Source organism: Clavelina lepadiformis, chromosome 8, assembly GCF_947623445.1.
Source record: "Clavelina lepadiformis chromosome 8, kaClaLepa1.1, whole genome shotgun sequence".
NCBI classification, from domain to species: domain Eukaryota; kingdom Metazoa; phylum Chordata; class Ascidiacea; order Aplousobranchia; family Clavelinidae; genus Clavelina; species Clavelina lepadiformis.
The window spans coordinates 14,098,465-14,115,990 of record NC_135247.1 but is presented as its reverse complement, the minus strand read 5'-3'; the positions used below and the strand labels follow the sequence as shown (position 1 = coordinate 14,115,990).

At 36.0% G+C, this 17,526-nt stretch overlaps 2 protein-coding genes across 3 annotated transcripts; both read left to right on the top strand.

Annotated features, from left to right (window-relative positions):
* Nucleotides 1-6,770, top strand: LOC143469040 (ras-related protein Rab-5B-like). The gene is made up of 5 exons (XM_076966575.1): nucleotides 1-250; nucleotides 2,916-3,067; nucleotides 4,299-4,421; nucleotides 4,513-4,606; nucleotides 5,555-6,770. Exons 1-5 carry the CDS (start codon nucleotides 88-90, stop codon nucleotides 5,674-5,676), a joined length of 654 nt encoding a protein of 217 aa, XP_076822690.1. The 5' UTR covers nucleotides 1-87; the 3' UTR covers nucleotides 5,677-6,770.
* A 2,073-nt stretch (nucleotides 6,771-8,843) lies between these two features.
* LOC143469349 (uncharacterized) lies at nucleotides 8,844-17,521 on the top strand. 2 transcript variants are annotated; one of them, XM_076967014.1, is made up of 21 exons: nucleotides 8,844-9,305; nucleotides 10,079-10,203; nucleotides 11,076-11,193; nucleotides 11,447-11,546; nucleotides 11,749-11,875; nucleotides 12,010-12,107; nucleotides 12,314-12,506; nucleotides 12,633-12,727; nucleotides 13,164-13,296; nucleotides 13,437-13,507; nucleotides 13,667-13,775; nucleotides 13,869-14,072; nucleotides 14,232-14,300; nucleotides 14,469-14,589; nucleotides 14,939-15,155; nucleotides 15,277-15,406; nucleotides 15,517-15,617; nucleotides 15,927-16,104; nucleotides 16,385-16,557; nucleotides 16,908-17,056; nucleotides 17,167-17,521. In XM_076967014.1, the coding sequence occupies exons 1-21, from the start codon at nucleotides 9,109-9,111 to the stop codon at nucleotides 17,204-17,206; spliced, it is 2,748 nt and encodes a 915-aa protein (XP_076823129.1). In that variant the 5' UTR covers nucleotides 8,844-9,108; the 3' UTR covers nucleotides 17,207-17,521. The 2 variants fall into 2 exon arrangements, with proteins under 2 accessions (XP_076823129.1, XP_076823131.1); XM_076967016.1 differs by lacking the exon at nucleotides 8,844-9,305 and having other exon boundaries at nucleotides 11,476-11,546.
* Nucleotides 17,522-17,526: the final 5 nt, after the last annotated feature.

Below are 17,526 nucleotides of genomic sequence, written 5' to 3'. Positions count from 1 at the left end.
TGCAAGTTTTTTTTCAGATAATATATACAGTATATATATATACCCTGAAATTAGGTTTGATTATCTTTTTATTGTAAAATTTTTGACATGGCAAGTCGAGCACCTCAAAGACCTAATAATGCGTCACCACAAGGGAAAATCTGCCAATTTAAGTTGGTATTGCTTGGTGAATCTGCTGTGGGGAAAAGCAGTTTGGTATTACGATTTGTAAAAGGCCAATTTCATGAATATCAAGAATCCACAATCGGAGGTAAGTACAGTTATTTGGCAAAATGTAAATTGAAGACTTGTGTATGAAACATATTTTGGTATGTCATAAGTTTTTCAACAAAGATATGTCCTCTTTTTTCAAACATAAATTTGATTTATTAGACCACTATACATTTCACTAGGTCACGAAACAGTGAGAGAAATCGCCAAATAGAAACTGATAAAAAAGTTTGTAGCCTTCTTTGTTAGCTGTAGGTGTTTTAGTCCTAGTTTGATGGGAGTAAACCATGTTTACTTTATGGGGATCAACAAAGTCTTAATTGGGAAATTGTGTAGCTACAACACCAATTTTGCTTTTAGAATTGGTGCATTGTACAAGTCTTTTTATGTTTTTAAAGATTAAATTTATTACATGAAGTTTTTATAACATGTCATTTTTAACTAATTTTTACAATATACATATATATGTGTGTGTGTGTAATTATTAGGGCCCGCAAAAGTCAAAAATGTTTAAGGACCTCGTCTGACCACGAATCAAAGAATAAAGTTGTTTTCAGCACCTAGGGGATTGTTTCTAAAAAGTTGATAGGTCAAAATAAAGTCAAAATTTACAATAAAGTCAAAATTTTCAATAAAGTCAAAATTTGTCAAATTATGGCTTTTGACAAAGTTTTTGTGTTTCTTGAGAGTAATTTTTGTAAAAATCCTCGTGGAAGCATTGTAAATCAGGAACTGCGACACAATTAAACCATATTAACCCATAAAAGCAGGAAATAAGTCACACTGCCCACTTGGATCAGCAGTAACTTTTATCTGAAAAAGCTATTGAGAAAAGACAGAAATTTCAAGCCTGAAAATGTTAAAAATTACATGATGCTGTATTACAATAAATAAGTTGAAACACTTTTCTGTAGTGATTTCTTTAAAGCCACGTGAAGGGGGTTACATTACTTCTTCCCTGTTTAATTTGCCGTTTATTAGAATTTATCATGCGGAGAAAATCGAGGCAAAGTGCCCTTTTCACAAGGACAAAATAACACAAGCTACCTAAATCTATCGCCAAAAAACACGACGCACTTTTTATAATCCATAAAACACCTTGACTTTTCGAAAAAATATTACGTTTAGGTCTGACATCGACAAAATATTATGTTTGGGTAACTGGAGGAAGAACTGTGGCCTCTACAAATAAGCAATTTCGTTAGGTCAAAATAAAAATGGCTCTAGTATGTACATTACCAGCAATCACTTAGTCTAAACCTTTGTTTGATGCTAACATTTAATTTGAATAAATGTCCAAACTAGAACAAAATAGCTTGTTTTTTCAGTTTTGACCAGCTTTCTTCATACAGCTGCATTTTTTCTGTTTTTGTCACTTGGAGTTGTCCCAGCAAACTATTCTACTACAAGTTTTATGAACTTTCGGCCAATGATGCAAATGTCTCTGAAAAAAAGTTTAACTCTTGATCAGTGCTAGGCCAATAGTATTGTTAAACATGTGAGATGGCCACCTGCTTGCAGCTGTGACAAAGTGATCATTTTATTGATTGATTGACTGTTTATTGTCATACAGTATTGACCCTGGCCATAGATACATGTCTGGCATTGGTTATCAAGCATCTTTGATTGGTGCTGTAGCAAAAATTTGCATTTTCTTAAAAGGAATTGGCTATCTCAGGTTTCCCATTCAAGACTCAAGAGTTTTTTACTTGTTGGTTTCTTTTTTTAAGGGTTGCAGTTTCTGTCAAGGTTACAGTTGTACACAATTTAGCATTGCATGTTGGTAGTTGCAACTGAATAATCTGTGCAATAAAATTTTATCCTTTTTGTTTCTTCCTATTTAAATCTTGTAAGCTTAGTCTCTGCTGCTGTGCATTTAGTATGCCTTTAAATGCAGTCTGCTTCTTATGAAACAAATTATTAATTACGAAATATCAAAACCACGACATTTGCTTTATCACTAGCAGAATGACCTAAGCTTAATTTTTGACTTGCTGGTATTTTTAACTCTTTAAAGATCTTCAGGGATTCTAAAAAATTTATTGGTACCTTTAAGAGTTTAACAAGTCTTTGCAGTAGGACATTTTTGTTCCATGCATTTTGCTACATTTGGGTTGTTTAAGAAAGTCTAAATTTTGTCAGCTTGGTAAAAAGGCATTTTGGATCTCAACCAATTGCCATTTCTTGATTAAAATATTTATAATGATTAGTTCTTTTTATATAACTTTCTGGTATATAGACAAATAAAGAATTAAATTACATTGCAACTACTGCTGGCCGTAAAACTGGTAGATATTTTAGTTAGAAGTGTACTAGGTTATTCTGAATAGGACATAGGCCTAGGCTTCCAGGTACTTTTTTGTATTGTTTAGGATACTATATATATATGTGCTTCATTCTCTAAACAGTTTTATTTGAGTTTTCTTGTTTCTTTATTAGATTATCATTATATATAGTACATATTACACGTTTCATAAAGATTGTTTACCCACTAATTATGCTACAAGTTTAACCAGCAGTTTTAAGTTGCATTATGGAAAGTATGATCAAAGGCGAAATCCTAGAGAGACCGAAATTTCAACACTGTATTGCCCAGAGTGTGTATCCAAACTGGCACTGGTAGTTTTCCACTTACTCAAAAACTAGCTTAGACTAAGATGTTCTGTTATGTGAAAATTTATTAATGCAAAACATCTATTTTTCAGCTGCTTTCTTAACGCAAACAGTCTGCCTTCAAGATACAACTGTGAAATTTGAGATATGGGATACAGCTGGGCAAGAAAGATATCACAGCCTTGCTCCAATGTATTACAGAGGGGCACAAGCAGCCATTGTTGTTTATGACATTACAAACCAGGTATTTGTAACTCCCTCAACTACAGCTAACAAACAGTTCTTATCAATTTTGTTCTATTCTTATATCAATTTTAGGCTATGAGTTCTCAATGTAATGATAGTTTTATGAGTACTGTATGTCAGCTTGCTAAAGTAATGTAGAGGTAGGTACAGTAATATTGAAAATACCTCAAATTTCTCAATCATTACTTTGGTTAGCCAACACTTCCTTGATTTCAAAGAGAGAATACCATATTAGAAACATGAAATATTCTATGCTCCATGCCCAGATGCATTGTCTTTACTTAATCATTGTTTTAGTTGGTTGTTGATTATTCTAATTTGGTTACACAGTTTTGATTAACTGCCGTTGTATGAATAATTGACCAGACAACGAGAAATGAATTATGTAATAGTGTGTGTAATTAATAAAACTGAGATTGCTTAATACATTATTGTGGTTTCACGTAGTATGAAACTACCTCGAACAGATTACAAGATATGCGTCTAACCTAAACTGTTACGTTGTTTAGAGTTTCGTTTGTCAATATATTTGCTTCATAGTCGTAACTTTCCCCCACTTGGCATCTCACATTTTAAGTTGCTTTTAAAATTGTACTTTACTAAACTAATGAATACTAATTCATCATAATCCATCCATTAATGACAACGGATGGATTATTATGAATTAGTATTCATTAATATACTATTTTAAAAGCTTCATTTTACCCGAACAACTGGCATTGGTTTGTTTCTTTACATTATTTACATATCTTTTTTACGAGAACACATGACTATATTTATGTCTGAATAATATCTCTACATGGATCTGCAAAAGTTAACATTTGTCCAATTTTTAAAAAAATTGAGAATTTCTGTTAGTTTTGGCATTAGTATTGAATGAATTTGAAGAAAATGTCAAAAATGTTTAGTTAATTTTCTTATTGCAAAGCAAAGTTACGTTATTCTAGCTTTGGGAATAAGGTAGGTACCTGCCTTTGCAATATCAGATTTTTGGTCTTTATTTGACATAATGTATCTTGTGGTTTGAAATGATTTACCAAATTATATTGCCAAACTTCCATTGTTGTCATAATTAATATAAAGCGGTCAATTTCTTAGGTGAAAATTTCCTCGTACAGCAGCAGACTCTCATTTAAAAATCGTACTGTGAATGGCAAACTAGCACACACATTTTTATATATACTGTGATATGTATAGTATATACAACAAATATTTTCTCAAAAATCCAGGACACATTTGCACGAGCTAAAACTTGGGTGAAAGAACTTCAGAGACAAGCAAGTCCAAATATCGTCATTGCACTTGCTGGAAACAAATCGGACTTATCAAACAAGAGGATGGTTGACCATGATGTAGGTTTTTAACTGTTGTTTTTGCTAACTTAGTTACTCCCATCTGGAAGGTTTTCTCGCAATAAGCAGTAACTTTTTATTCGGTTTGCAGGAAGCAGCTGCATATTCAGATGAAAATGGTTTACTTTTTATGGAAACTTCGGCAAAAACAGCGATGCATGTCAACGATATATTTTTAGCTATTGGTAAGTCTTTAAAGGAGGTCCTGCCTAAAACTAAAAACAGCAACATATGAACAAACAGTGGAAAAACATTAAAATTTGAAACTGCATCATACCTTACTCCTCTTAATAGTTACGCAGTATTTGCCTGTACAGTACACTTAAACTTTGATAATATAAAACTGTAGTATCACTGTGGCGTTTAGGTAAATCAGATTCTTGTCACAAGAAAGTGTTTATGTTGGGTAATGCAAAATGTTGCACTTTGCAGACGGTAGTCATCTCCTGGTGACAGAACTTTAACTAGAACAAACCCGTCTGTTCCAGGCAAATTTCCTATTACATGTTGTGTTGAACTTCATTAAAGTTTAGAGTTGAAGGATAAGATTAGTTTGTTTATCATAAGTGTTATCAAAAAAATGTTTTTTTGGCAAAACAAAATTCTGCAACCTACTCCACTAGAAATTCTGTAAGGTCGTGAATCTGTGATGCTTGTGCCAAGGATTCTTTGGAATAATCTTTTTAGAAGTATGGTAAAAATCAATTAAATATCCAAAGAATAGATAAAAGGGGCAAGAAGCTAGCTATCGTTTTAATTTTAAATTTTTACTCAAAACGTTTGCAAATAAAAACATTGCGAGCTTAACATTTTGTTTATTCTTAACTCCTCAGTTAAATGTATTATTTGAGAAGTGGAGAATCAGCTTCGGACTAAATTAACTGATTTAAGTTTCTTTTGACACGGACATCTCTAACCGACTTTTGTAAAATGTTTAACAGGCCATAGCAGTAAATTTGTGAATTTGTTTGATACAGTGATAAGCATTTGTATGTCAAAAATAACAGACAGGTTTGATGTTCATCAAAGAGTAAGTTGCAAACCATAGCATATGAAAGAAACCCAGCATAAACAATATTACTTTTGGCGTTACTATTACTGTATTGGTAATATTAATATATTCTATTTCATAGCTGAGAAATTGCCTAAAAACGACGCAGGAGGCCCTACCCCTCATCGTTCCCCAGGTGGTGTTGAGCTTGAAAATGGTGGCGGTAGTAATCCACAGGGCGGCTGTTGCGGACGATCTCAGTGACAACTGACAAGACCGGAGCCTTTTTATACCAAAAATTATAAGCAAACTTTGCTCAATCGTGATGTAATATCTTACATATTTATATGAATTTGCTAAAGTCATCAATTTGACATATATATATGAGAATCTGTTGCCGTCTGCGACTTGGTAGGCCGTCCTGCCTTCCGTACTGACATATCCTCGCAGTTAAGGCCGAAGGTGCGAGAGAAATGTCCCTTAAGCGCAATTGTTTTTGTTTTCTTGCGTTTTCATTGGAAGTGTTGTGCAATGTGTGTTCTAATAATTAACCTTCTAATTTTACGGAACATAAAAACTATCTCCTGTAACATATTATTTCCCATTCCTGTTATTTCTCCTGCGACCTGCTAAGCAACGCACTTCACAATCTCTCGTGATTTATTGGCGTTTTTGCAAAAAGGCTTTCCTCTTTGCATTCAAACACTTCAACAACATGTTATACCTAAGCAAATTGGCTTTTCAGCAACAAATATCTTGGTTTTCTATCGACTCTCGACAACCGTGCTCCATAAACATACTGTTACATTCTATGCATGAACGGTCTTCTATATGTATTCATGTGAAGGTGTTTGGCTGATGAGAACATATCTGAAATCTCATTTCGCTACTACCCTGTCGTGCGAGTTCCGCGCTAACCCAACGAACAATTGTGACTAGCACCTAGCAGGCTCGTGTTGCTTGGTGACAGTCGTTTAAATCAACAATGCTGTGACTGGGTGTTATTACCTTTCCAGACACAGGTGGGAATAAACATGCCTTGCAGTTAAATATTTTCATGTGTCGACCTGTATAGCTCACACCATACTTTCCATGGCATAGTTCATCGTATGATTTTAGCACTCAAAACCGCTTAATATGTTTTTTTAACCGACTTAGTGCGAACGCTAAAATCCGTAATCAAAACTTTTGCTGTATTTAACATCTTCGATCGTCTAACTGATGAAGCCTTCTCTTCCTACCGGTAGTAAAATCGATTTTTTTTCTGCTTTTGATTTAAAGAATCTGTATATTTTCAACATTTTTTGATTCGGTTTGGTTTAATGCGTTTCATTGATGTAATAAATGTACACATGATACACTTGCTGGTTTTAGCGATATACATTGTCTTTTGGTGTGAAGAAATGCTGATATGCACAGTTTGCAAACTTTGCATCGACCTTCGAAAAGTCTAGATCAGGGATGTCCAACCTTTTATTAAAGTGGGCCGCATTGTCACTTGAAATAATTCAATGGGCCGCAGAACCTATTAAATTTCAAGAAAAATGGGTACATAAAGTACATACTTTTGGAGTGAAAATGACTAACGGGCCGCACAAAAATCTCAGGCGGGCCGCAGGTTGGACATCCCTGGTCTAGATAGATGAATCAGACTCTATAGAAGTTTTAAAATTTAACCCAAAACATTTTGAAGCAGGGTTATTTTTGTCAAAACAGCAAATATCTAAAGGAGATGAATAAGGTTGCATTATGTTATGCAAGAGCAAGTTTAGACTGATTTTTAAATTTGTTAACGAACAGTGTCCGGTGTGCTGAGCAGGGGCGATCTCGGAAAACTTTCTTTTGAAGGCTACGAAGGGGTTGAGTGAAAACATGAAGAGCTAGCCTGCTATAGTGGGTAAAAACACATGGAAAATGGGTGGCTTTGAACCTTTTTCTGGTGGTGAAGTACTTGAACGAAAATTCGCTAACATATTGCACCACTTCCACCATCATACCCAAACATTTTAGAATAATTAATTAACTATCTTACCAAACACGTTGGCATGCTTGGCCATTTAGAAAGCATAATTAAGCTAAGTATATAACATATCCTTTGGCTTACTCGTCAATGCAGAAAATTCGTTTGCACTGTTTAATAAAAAGTATGTGTAATAAAAATAAAGCGCAGTTTCATAAAGGTCAAATTTTGTTCAGATTAAAAGTTTGTTTGTGACGCTGCTTGATTACGCAGTGCAAATTTTCCCTAAAACCGTTTATTGCAAATCACGTTTCCTCGAAGACGAACAAATTTAGTTCACTCAGCAGTCTTTTTGGAAACTAGATCTATAAATGTATCTACAAGTAAAACCCTGGTGCAAGTTGTTCTGAACGAAACAAATAGCAAGAAAGTACAGAAACCTAAACTGCGCAATTCATTGTATTAGCTCATTAATTGCGTTCAGGTAGCCCACGATTAATTATACGAAGTCGCTACTTTACCGTTAGTATAGGTCTCGCAGCTTGTTGTTAAAGATTAGCAGTTAGTTAGAAGAATTTTAGCTATTTATAATATAACTGAGGTTCGATTCACTGTAAATTTAGGTTAGGATTAGTTTGCTATGTTACCAATAACATTTAAATTAGGTACTGTGAAAATAGCTTCGAACGTAAGTAAGGTGCGATATTTTCCGACGAGAAAGTGACAGCCTCCATTATATCATCCCTCATTTTCAAAACATGGATTTACGAGATGCATGTTAGATAGGCTTGCTGTTTGGTAAACGAAAGCTAGCAAGCTGTAACAGTAAGGCAAATGTTAAAATTAGTTGCTGCTGACTTTTCACAAAATGCAATAGCCGAAAAATGGGTTCTTTCGCGTAGTGTAATCGTTGTCTTGCTATGTCGAAAAGCTGTTTGATAGTCTTGGCCCAGCTCCAGAGGAAATAACGTAACACTTAGAACAATAGGACTATAGTGGCCAAAGTCTATGACAGCAATGAATCAACAACAAACAATTCCAGTTTCGGCTGAACTGAAGTCAACCGTAATACGACAACATTAACTACAAAACACCACAACACCATGCACTTCAGTTCTACTTAATTAACTGTGCAAATATAATAAAATCAATGTGTGTTGTCCTTGAGACCTTTGTGTACTTTCGGTTCGGGTACAAGCTTATTATGTTCGATCTATATTCAAAAATTAAGGTTATTACGCGCATAGCGTTAACCATATAGGACAAGATGAACTAATAATAATCTCTGTTTCAGTTTCCGAAATGCGATTAATTTATTCATTCATGATCGGAGTGTAGAATAGCGTAAGCTACGCCTGTTGGCAGATGTAAGCTATGTGATAAGAAGCATGCCGTGAAAATAGAGATCAGCTCCGAACCGGAAGTGTTTCTACGCAACATATCGAGTGCTAAGACTGCTGTGACTCACGTTTTCTTTGTGGTGGCTTTCTCGAGCAGCAGCAGCAGTGTACTATTTTGTCAAATACAGTGGTTTGGTTTACAAATTTAACCCGTTCTTTTGGATTAGCAAGTAATAGCGCAACGTAGCCGCTACAAGATATAAGTGAAAGCAACTCTTAGTGATAAGCAATTGACTTGGTTTCAACAAGATTGCAAGTGTTGTATCTGCCTGACAATAACCAAGTGACATTGGTTGTTCTGTGCTGTATGCTTTTAGTTTCTGTACATCGAACAAGATGGCAGCGCCGGATGCAAAACAACTGATTCATGTAGAAATTGAAAAGGAAGGGAATAAACTTTGTGCAGACTGTTTCACTGTTGACCCAGGTGTTGTATCTCTGAGCTTGGGGGCTTTTATTTGCGAAAAGTGTGCCGTATATCACCGGAAATTGCCAGCGGACAAGAGTTGCGTTGTTTCAGTCCATACTCACGCGTAAGTGAAATTATTTTTGGTAGAATTTGTATATTTAAATTAATTTGAATTGTGCTTCTATTTGTTGAAGTTGTACAAATAACGACGAATAAGAAGGTACAGGAAGCGGTCGCATTTCATAAGAAACAATCACAGTATAGTGAGTGAAGCTACGAGAGTTATAACGTCAGTAGACAACAATAGATTGCTATCTATAGCATCTTATCAAATATATTTATTTTCAAAGAGATAGCTCTACATTTCTTGAATTAGTTAATTTTATTGACGAATCGAAAGCTACAAATCCAAGCACTTTCAATTTATGAGAAAAAAGGGCAAGGAAAACAAAAGTGTTGGGAAGTGTTCACTTAGACAAGGAACTTCAACATTGCACCATTACACAATAACTAATATGGTTCTATTCGCTGGGTAGTGACTATCACCGCGATGGTAGTTGATCAACTGAGTGACAGTTCATTTGAGTGACACATTGGAAAGTACTGTTCAAACTACAATAATGGGTTAGGGTTAGGGTGAGGGTGAGGGTTAGGGTTAATTACGTCACTCGAATGAATAATTTATGTCATAATTATGTCACTCAAATGAACTGTCACTCAGGTGATATACAACCCACCGCGATAACCCACGTTCTGCTTATAATAATAGATGGAATGGATCTACTTTAAACTTAGAAAAACTTTAAATGGCATTTTATCAAACATCAGATACTTTGATCACCATGAAAACCTACCCCAGTTGTGGTATATTGTTATTGAACTATACTTATAATGCAGGTGGACGGACAAACAAGTTGAATTCATTAGAAAGAAAGGAAACATAATTGTCAATGATGAATTCGAGAAGTGTATTCCAGCATATTATCACAGGCCTAACGATGGAGATCCGTCTATAATAAGAGGCAAGTAAATTTCTACAGTAAATCAATATCTTAGCAACATTTATATACCCAGAAATTAAATAGCACTCGGCCACTGCTGGCAACCGTAAGACATCTGCTAACAATAGCATAACGCTTTTAGCCTACGACCCAACAATAATAGTTACTTAGTTAGTTTGTGAGATAATATGTTTAATTTCATTTGTGCAACGAAGTTTTCCGTATACCCCCACAACCAGTTGTTTACTCATGGTATATACAAATTTTGTGTGACATGGATAAATTCTACAACATATTGAACATATTGATAGTGTTGCTATTGATGTTTCCCATAACAGTGAATGCTCAGATCAACGCTCCATATTTTTACACATTTCTCTTTGTATTTTACATAATGATTGATATCAGCAACGACGTTCGTCCCACACGTTTGAGCTTAAGGTTTACAATTTAAATGTTCCCGGTTATCTCACCGTGGTTCTTCGCACCTGTAATCATCGCGCTGATCCCTATATGTTTAAGTTGGCTGCTCGGTGTGCAACGGATTCATTCCTGACTTTTAGAGTATTGGTCGGAGGCCCTTTTTTCACTGCTAGTTTTTATTTACATGCAAGTTGTTAGCTTCTCAATCCACTTGCTTTGACGTGTCATCTTGCTGCTACGAATTACGCCACGAATAATAATTAATAATTATGAGTTATATACATTTTCTGGCTTAGCGGTGAGCTGTAATTTCAATGCAAAATTCCTGGCAATCCATTGCGGCTGGATTTATTCGTTTACCTAACTGCTGAACATACAATATTATAGCTAGTTAAATGGGGTTTTGATGTTTGCCAAACAGAATTATTAAGATGTGCACATCCTTCAAAAAACTCGTTTTGTGTGTCCAGAGCAATTTGTACTAGCCAAGTATCTAAGGGAAGAATTCAAGGATGTATCGCAACAAAGTGCCTACAACCAAGGATCCAAGACTGGAACTTTATTTAAGCGTGGGAAAGACAACGAGAAGTATGTATAAGCTGCTTGCGAAACTGAATAGGAAAGTTTTTATTTGAATAAAACCGAAGGTTCATTTTCTTTCCGCTGCTAGCTTACTGGAGAAGTTTTCTGACCAATGAGATCGTTGTAGCATGTCTAATGCAAATGTATTGTGCGGCTTATAACAATACGTACATTCAAATTCGAAAAGCGTTTGCAAAGAACTATACAGAGTGAGCTCTTTCTAAATCGGTACTGTAGCGGCTATTATCAACATTTGCAGGTTTTTGAGGAGAAAATTTGTTTTAAAAGAACCGGAAGGAAGCTTGCAATATTTTATCAAGTTCAGCGACCGAGTTCCTAAAGACAACATCACGGTCAGGGTAAGTCGCAATCTTCATCTTCATTAAAAGTTCATCCTTAAACTTGATTTCAAACGAAACATCGTTTTTGTCTGCTTTGCTTGGTGTCATACAAGTTGGGACATTTATGTTGTGAATTTCTTAGTTCTAAGACAAGGTTTTCATTTCTTGAATTAAATCAATCAATTAAGTTTATACATATCCGGTTTCTCTGTGCTATCAGAATGTGGTCAACGTGTATATGGTTCCGGATAAAGTGGGAAATGAGAATGGTATGCAAATAACTTATGAAAAGGAAGGCGTGCGAAGGAACTTGTTCCTCTTTGCAGAAGATGCCAGAAGCACAATAGGTCGGTTATTTATTCGTTCATGCGGTTCTACTTTCACAATATATACTCTGCGATTTAAGACAAACTTCTATACGATAAAAAGATATGCAAATAGATAATGTTTGTCTCCAGTCATACTAATGTGTTTTTTAAAGATTGGTATCACGCCATCCGGGCATCGATGGTCAAGCACAAATTCAAAAACTTCCCAGAGAAAGAGATGAAAAGATATTTGAACGCCAAAATCCTACTGGTGAGCTCACAGAACAAATCATTTTCTTTATAGAAGTATTCTATATACAAAGCTTGCAAACTCTTTGAAGAAATAATAAAGCAAACAAAAGCGAACTCGCATGCAAATTGAACTTGTCACTTTGATACTAAAACTAGGGCCGCTTTGTCTGACATTTTCCACATAGCAAACAAGATAGTTTCACGACAAGTTCATTTTCCCTATAGGAAGGCTGGATGAGCAAAACTGGGCCAACAAAACAGGAGAAATTCCGCAAACGTTGGTTCAGTTTAATTGGTAACATGATTTGGTATTACACACACCCCCTGGACGCACATCCACTCGGTTACATACCGCTAGGCGCTAAAAACTTTGGTTACGGAGTGAAGAAAGGATTTCCCCAGAGAGTTAAGGTTGACGGTAAGTGTACTGAATGAGCCATATTTATATTTGATAAAGTTAACGTGTTGATATAAGTTTAATTACAGTTATTTTATATTGGTACTTTTCCGTGCTATTCCTTGTGTTTTTTTTTTACAAATATAGGCTATGGCATGACCATACACACGCCGGAGCGGGTATACGTGCTTAATTGTCCAGATCTTATTTCACGTGAAAAATGGGTGGAAGCAGTTACCAAAGTGAGAATCAAGTTGATAGATTTTAACTTTTTCACTGCTATTTCTCACAGTTATCTCCGGTGTTATAAGTCATTTATGAAACGATTTCCTAGTAGGCCTAGTTAAGATACTGCAGTGCAGCACTCGCACCTGTCAGGCTTTCAGCCTGTCACTGCTTTGCGAACAGCAAAAACGTTTATGATGATGCTCATGATCGTCTTGCTCCTGAAACCGACTGGAAAGCATGTCTTGTTATTTTGTCGTGAAATGCATACATACATGTTTGCTTATATTGGCTTTGGAAAGTTTATAAAGCTTATCAAACTTTATAAGTTTTGTTGCATAATAATTCTTTTCTGGTTTAACCTGCTGGTTTGTTTATCGCGCATTAACCTAACCCGAGTTATAGACAAAATAAATGTCACTAAAACTGAGCATTTTTCTTTGAATACTAAAGGTTCTGAATTCATGCACGGTCGTGTGGAATCCGAAAGAGGAAACTGGGACGAACAAAAATAACGGAAGCCATGGGATGGCCAACAACCCAAACGCTTTTGCTGGTTTATCACAGAAGTACGAACCCCCTACAGGTTGGTATCCCTTTGCAAATTATTGTCACTCGATAACATTTAAAACAAACTGCAATAACTGATAAACTACCCCCCTCCGAGGAACTTATTTTTGATCGAACAAAGAACTTATTATATTTACTGCGTATATGTCGTCACAGTTTCCAACAGTAATTCTTCAAAGGAAGCGATTGACGGAACTCCAAGTGGCCGCGTGCCTCTATTTGAAAAGGTGCTGTGAGATAAGGACGGCGTAAAACTACGTTGATCTTCAGCAAAAATCATCAACAAAACGTGTTTACGTATTTCAAACCTTTTTTGATAATGCAAAACATCATTAGATGACAAAAATCACTTTTAACAATAATGATTGAATGTTTAATTTACAAAGAAAACAAATCGAAGAAGCGGAAGTGGCGCAAAAATAGCCAAGATGAAGAAAGGAAGCACAAAACACAACAGAAGCAGCACGACAAAGGTCCGAGCAAACCAAAACGATGGTGAGTTAAAAATTAAATGAAAGCACGGTACGAAAATAGTGGCAAAGCTCGCCTCAAAAACTGTTACAAATCAAAAACTACAAACAAACTCAGACTACGTTGGAGACGATGAAGTGAGTGAAATTCCGATAGAAACATCGGATGCTGAGGACGAGGAGTCGGACGATAGTCCAATAGTGCGGCAAGCAGATTCCAAAAAGTTTAGTGACGACTCGGAAGAGGATTGGGAGAAGGAAGACGTTTATCAACTCGCATCCGACGTCGACTCGGTTCAGGATGTTGTCACAGTTATTCAAGGTGAGCATGACAACGACACTATCCTTTGTAACTTTCAAAATAAATTTACCATAAATATTCACCGTTTATCGTAAACATATCTTGTCAAGATTCGTTATTAAGAGCAATCTGAAATTTTAGGATAACGTTGTTGAGGTGTAAGCTTTACTTTTGATACAGATGTTGCTCTGGACAGCGTGAAACGTGACGCTATCTTACCAATAAACTCTTCAAGAGAAGGCAAAAATGGTAAAAATTCCAAAAAAAACATAAGAATTATGAACAGCGTAAACCCTTGCTGAGTTGGTAAATGTAAGTTGCGATAAGTGTCCGCAGCAGATTACTCGGTCGTTTAGTTAAGACTTATGCTGTATAAGTGTATATAAACATCCTAGATTTCTTCTGTTTTGCTTTCAGATCACAACAACGTTTCCGTATCGGACGCTCCTGCAAAACCACCAAGACTAAACCTAGCCAAGGAGCGACATCCAGTTGATGTGGCTCCGTACGAAGAAGTAGTCTTAAAAGAACAATCAGGGTATACTATACATGTATATGTATATCTTGTACATGTTTTCATACTTTGCACAGTTTTCGAAGGTTTCAAGTTAGTTTAACTAAAAAGAATTTAACCGACAGACGATTCAACACCAGGCGATTAAACCAAAGACAACCCAAGAATATAGTCCGTGGCTTGAATTGTTCTTTGGATAAATTGTCCTGGGTTTAATGGTCCTTTGGTTGATTTGAAGGACCACACTTTAGACGTCATCTAATAATTTTCAATTAGTGTTCTTATTGTCATGAATCACAATAATTAATCTTCTTGAACCGAATAATTAAGTAACTCGATAATGCAACAGCAGATCTTCTTCACACACTCACAGATCTCCATCAAGGAGTCGCGCTTCACCAGAAACCGCTCTCGAAATGAGAAGTCCGTCACCTCCGCTGGCGGAAGATGATTTGGAAGACCAGTATAACGCGTCCGAACTCGACTCGGCATCCGTCCAAGAGGCTCCAGACAATCTTTCATCACTTCATCCTACGAAGAACTGGAGAGAAAACACCTTCAATTCAATACGTCGTCTGGATGGTCACGAAGTAGAACTTGTTTTATATTTATCTCCATTTTTAAAAATCTTTGCACGTTCTTAAAGTCGTCTTAACGTGTCTTATATCGGCTGCGAAGTGAGCAAGATATGACGTAATAGTATTCTAACAGCGCAAGTCGGTGAGGAAGCAAACAGATGATAAAAGCAGATCCACCTCAAGCAGTTCATCAAGTCCGAAATCTGATACAAAGGAATTTAAAGAGGCCAAACCCAGACCCGTCGATATTACCTTGAGCAATCGTAAATCTTTAACTGAAAAAGCCTTCATGTGTTTGTCTGTACAAAATGACATATCAGTGTTAGATTGAATTTGGCAATAAAGCTCCCTTCTACTTTTTTTAATTCTACAGAGATGGATGGAAGTTTATGGTTTGTTGCTTTCCAAACTGAAACAGAACCCGATGACGTTGAAAGTTACGTCACGCCTTGGGTTGGCGCACAAATAGCTGAAGTATGATAGTACATCGAATACTTTTACTATTATACATAATATATAAGGGGATATTATTAGAAGCGTAATTAGAAGTGGAAATATGGGATCTATACTTCACATCAATATTTTTATCAGAAAGCATAACTGAGTTTTGCGAGATGAAAATCGGCGAAACATCGTTCAAGCCCTAAACAAATTTACCCGAGCAATTATTTGGGATAAATAGGATATAATTACTAAATATATGGGGGCCATCGCACATAAAGGTGCGGTTTCAGCATTTTGTTTTTCTTTACCGTCAGTTCACAGCTTTCAATACAATCACAGGCACCTGCGTCTGTTGGACCTATAAAAATTCCATCTGACTTCGAGATCGCCGTCATAGACACCGCCCCTGGGGGTTTTGGTTTAATGCGAACTACGGGTCCCTTTTACGCGGAAGCCGGAGACGTGTGGGAGGTGGATGTTCCAGCGGACGACGGATCTTCACCCGAGATGTACTATCGTGAGTAACCTTTTTAATCCATATAACGCTTTTTAACCTATTAAAGTTATCCATGTGATATAGTGGTCCTTGTGTATTCACGATCCATATCATTTGTGCGTGTACGGATATTTCACCCTGTGTGAATTAGTCCCAATTTACCCAAGCAATGTCCAATATTGTTACAACCATTGCCTTTCTGTTATAGTTTTCATGAAAATAGAATGATTTTAATTTTGTCTTTATCATACTGTACCTGATATTTTCAACCAACTGATATAAAACGAATCTTCATTCACAGACGAAGGCATGGAAACAGACGATGGAAGTATTATGCTGTATGCCAATGTAACAAACGCCAAGAAAATCGAAGTTGCTGTATTCAAGAGCGGGAGGAAACTATTCAGCAGAAGAGGAATAAAACCAGGAGAGTCAATTAATATCCAGATCAAACCAGCAATCTATTTGTTAGAGGTTGGTAAACGGATTCATTATGTGGCTTATTAGGGTATTTAGATAGTCTGGACAGTGAACCAGCAGTTGGTAACGATCATATAAGGTTTGGTGTCCGGTATTGTCACGTTCGCGACAAAATTAGACTTTACCAAAATTATGCAACGTTTGAAATATTTCGTTTTATGCCTTGTACTGTCTAAATCTTCTACGTAAATATATGAGTCACGGGAAACTGTTGCTCGACTCTAAACGTCGTATCTTAAAATATGCTCTTTCCAAAAATACTCCATATACTTCGTGATTCTCCATGATTTGGAGTATTTTACTACTTTGTATGCAAAATGTAAATATTTTAATTCTCTGTTTAGGTGGATCAAGACACATTTTATGACGTGGAAGGTCAGGATCTGAGGGCAAGCGAATACATTCCAAAAGCAACGTGCATCGATTTAAATTATCGCCAAACCAAGATGAGAATATTGGCAAAAAAACGTGGCAAAAATGTATTTTTTACCAGGTAAACAAAACCGAAATATCATTTTTCTAAAAAGAAATATTCAACAAGAGATTCATAACGAATATTTCCCTACCAATATGCATATTGTTAACCTGGTGTATAATGTATAGTGACAAGACGAAAGGTGGCAGATTGGTAAGTCAAACATGAACAAGCAGCAACCAGCCGAAGGCATTTGATCATAAAGGTGGCATGGGAAAAAGCAAACTTGTCTATTTCTTCAACTGCATCCATTCAACGTGAAGTTCAAAACAAATTTCATTTCTGAAAATCTCATTTTAAGCTATTTGCGACTCAAGTCGTCGTGGTCTCATTTTTTCCCATAAAAAACTGTTTTTGAATTTGGTCGTTTACACATCACTATACTGTATATGTATGAAGAATCGTTGAAGTTTTATTCTGAATGTGGTACCACATTTTCATAACCGTTACATTATTCCATTCTAAATACAATATTGCGGCAGTCTTGT

Excerpts from the sequence above, each read along its gene's own strand:
- LOC143469040 (XM_076966575.1), top strand. The coding sequence starts at position 88 with ATGGCAAGTCGAGCACCTCAAAGACCTAATAATGCGTCACCACAAGGG. Across the intron at positions 3,068-4,298 it reads TTTATGACATTACAAACCAG|GACACATTTGCACGAGCTAA; the intron begins GTATTTGTAACT and ends TCAAAAATCCAG. Across the intron at positions 4,607-5,554 it reads CGATATATTTTTAGCTATTG|CTGAGAAATTGCCTAAAAAC; the intron begins GTAAGTCTTTAA and ends TCTATTTCATAG.
- LOC143469349 (XM_076967014.1), top strand. The coding sequence starts at position 9,109 with ATGGCAGCGCCGGATGCAAAACAACTGATTCATGTAGAAATTGAAAAG. Across the intron at positions 11,876-12,009 it reads AGATGCCAGAAGCACAATAG|ATTGGTATCACGCCATCCGG; the intron begins GTCGGTTATTTA and ends TGTTTTTTAAAG. Across the intron at positions 12,507-12,632 it reads CCAGAGAGTTAAGGTTGACG|GCTATGGCATGACCATACAC; the intron begins GTAAGTGTACTG and ends TTACAAATATAG.